We start from the raw sequence: 2,939 nt of genomic DNA on the forward strand, positions 1-2,939 counted from the left end.
TATAAATAGTAAAAATCATTTCTTAAACCTGATTTTCTTGCCTATTCTCTCATGCATTACCTAATTTGAGTTGAGTATTCTCAAATTATTGATTACATGAACAAACAAATTTAAGACAAAACCACAATATATGCTGAATGCCCTTAAATGAAATGGTTACATATGTAAGATGTATAACACATCATTTACAAGTTTTAAGTCTACAAAATTTTAAGTTAACCATATTATACAATAAGACTACTTTTTCAAAGTTATGAGAAATTCTCCACAAAAAAAAAAATAATTTATGGTAATAAATGGTTTATGTATGTTGCCATGCGTCTTCCTTAGTTCAATATTAGACGACTTCTTATTTATTGGACCACCTAATTCCTCTAAATGCTACAGCGCTCTTATGTCCTTCTACAAACTAGCACAGGATATCGGCCTCCCTATCAAACCGAGTAAAACCGTTCTACCCACGACAACTTTGACATTTTTGGGTTTGGAGCTAGACACTGTGAAATTCGAAATCCGTCTACCGCAAGACAAGCTCGTTTCCTTAAGGGAGGAGGTGCTCAAGTTGAAATCACAGAAATCAGCAACACTGAAGCAATTACAATCTCTTATTGGAATGCTCAATTTCGCTTGTAAAGTCGTTCCACCTGGACGCACTTTTCTCAGACGACTAATTGATTTGACAGTGGGCCTAAAAAAACCTTATCATCATCGTCGACTGAATTCCGAGGCCAAGGCTGACTTAAATGCCTGGGGATTATTCTTGGATCATTTTAATGGAAAAGCACTCTTCCCATCAGGCATCACTCACTCTTCTGCTTCCCTACACTTATTCACAGATGCCAGTGACCTAGGATATGGCTGTACCTTTGGCAAGCAGTGGTTTTTTGGACAGTTTTCTAGCAATTGGCTTCAATTTCATATTGCAGTCCGCGAATTCCTCCCAATTGTCATTGCATTAGAACTTTGGTGTCATCAATTCAAGAACTGCACGGTGATTCTACACTCAGATAATATCGCTGTGGTGCATGTGAGTAATAAAAACACCTCAAAGGACCCACACTTGATGACCCTAATGAGGCGTCTTATGCTCCTCTCCCTTCAACATAATATTCATTTTGTTGCTAAACATGTTCCAGGTGTTTTAAATACAGCGGCTGATATGCTTTCTCGTCTACAGGTAACAGAGTTCCAAGCTCGTTTCCCTCACATGCAGTCCAGACCTACGCCGGTTCCTTCGACGCTTGTCAGACTCTGAAAGCAACTCAAGACTATTTGGTGCGGAATTCATTATCCCAGTCTACACTCTCTGCATACAAGTCAGCTTTCGTTACCTATAGAAACTTTATTAACATGCATTTTGGATCAGGTATAAATCCTTTACCCCCATCCCCCCAGCATTTGGCAGCATTCATTGCCAACTGCTTTCTTAAAAAGCTGGCTGCCTCATCAACACGCACACTGGTATCATCTCTAAGCTTCATTTTTCAACTCGGGGGCTACCAAGATATTACACAACACTTTATTATTAAAAAAATGCTGATAGGGTTTCAAAAATGTAAACCATCATTGGACTCTCGACTTCCCATTACGCCAGCTATTTTGATGCAATTGGTAAATGCTCTGCAGCATACTTCATCTTCCGCATTCCTTCGCTGCTTACTAAGAGCCATGTTCATTTTGGCATTTTGCGCATTCTTACGAGTTGGAGAAATCACAAAAACAACTGGCTCTGCGCAACATTTTTTGCTGTTTGAGCATATCTCAATCCATAAGGGGGCAGACCATTTACAAATTATTGATATTAATATTCCCCATTTTAAGCACTCAAAGTCTAATGTTACCACTTTGCGCCTACATCAAAATACGAAAAATCCAGTTATTTGTCCTTGTTTAGCACTAACCAAGTATCTCCAGCTAAGAAAGCATGAGTCTCCCTCAGAACCCCTTTTCTCCTTCATGGATAAATTACCAGTTTCTAAACAATTCTTCACGCACCATTTACGCACATCTTTAGCTTTTTGCAATCTTGATTTGCAACGCTACCAGTCTCACAGTTTTCGAATAGGTGCAGCGACAACTGCTGCCTCGTTAGGGTTCTCAGAAATCCAGATACAAAATATGGGTAGGTGGCGTTCAAATGCATTCAAAAAATACATTCGCATTCCTACACTGAATGTGTAAGTCCTCACCCTGCTCTCTTTTCGTAATGAAACCCTCTTAATGTTAAGTCATGTCATGCAAACAGGGGTTGCATGCCAATTTTTCATTTGTTTATTATTTTTTACTCACGTTCATTTTTGTTACCCTCCAGTCAGGGGCTGGAAGGTGATTCATGGGCTTAACAGTCAGGGGCTGTAAGTCAACTCAAGTCATGTTAGGACTAGCTATTGTTATAATTGTACATATCATTGTATTTAGGTGCTAAGCAATAATGGAGGCATTTATGTGTGTTACAGTCGCATGTCTCATCATATTTTTTCAATTTGTCCGATGGGTTTTGTTGGATGGGGCGTTAACAAGCTAGCCAATATTTGCGCTACCATTAACTCAGCAAATTTTGACTATCTTGTTAAGGTGGCGATGTAACGCCCCATAACATATTTGGCATTATGTAATGTTATTGTTTTTTCTAGTCCCATTAATGTACTAGTCCAAGTATTTTTTACTTTTTTACTTAAACATATACATTTACATGTTGTACATAACTTATTTAGCAGATGCAGGATATGTTCATGCAATCTTGTATTTTTCTTAGTAGGACTGCTAGCCTAGTTGCATGCTTTTTGATTGAGCATTCTGTGTATTTCATGCAACAGGCTATTGTGTGTATTTTATTTGTTTATTGTCATTTATATTCAATAAATGACCTATTTTATCTTTATGGAGGAGTTGTTCTATTTCTAATTATGAGTGGTAGGCAGACAGACATAAAAATAATT

General features: G+C 38.0%; 2 protein-coding genes across 2 annotated transcripts; both read left to right on the forward strand.

The window, feature by feature from the left end:
- Positions 1-307: 307 nt before the first annotated feature.
- LOC134261158 (uncharacterized) lies at positions 308-1,255 on the forward strand. Its single transcript, XM_062743612.1, has one exon. The coding sequence runs from the start codon at positions 308-310 to the stop codon at positions 1,253-1,255; it is 948 nt and encodes a 315-aa protein (XP_062599596.1).
- Positions 1,256-1,350: 95 nt separating this feature from the next.
- LOC134261159 (uncharacterized) lies at positions 1,351-2,122 on the forward strand (the record flags this gene model as incomplete). Its single annotated transcript, XM_062743613.1, has 1 exon — positions 1,351-2,122. A coding segment is annotated over exon 1 (772 nt), but the record flags the coding sequence as incomplete, so codon positions are not given.
- Positions 2,123-2,939: the final 817 nt, after the last annotated feature.

The sequence above is a fragment of the Saccostrea cucullata genome, unplaced genomic scaffold (assembly GCF_032062105.1).
Source record: "Saccostrea cucullata isolate Sc308-1 unplaced genomic scaffold, CSIRO_AGI_Scuc_v1 ctg11930, whole genome shotgun sequence".
Taxonomy (NCBI): domain Eukaryota; kingdom Metazoa; phylum Mollusca; class Bivalvia; order Ostreida; family Ostreidae; genus Saccostrea; species Saccostrea cuccullata.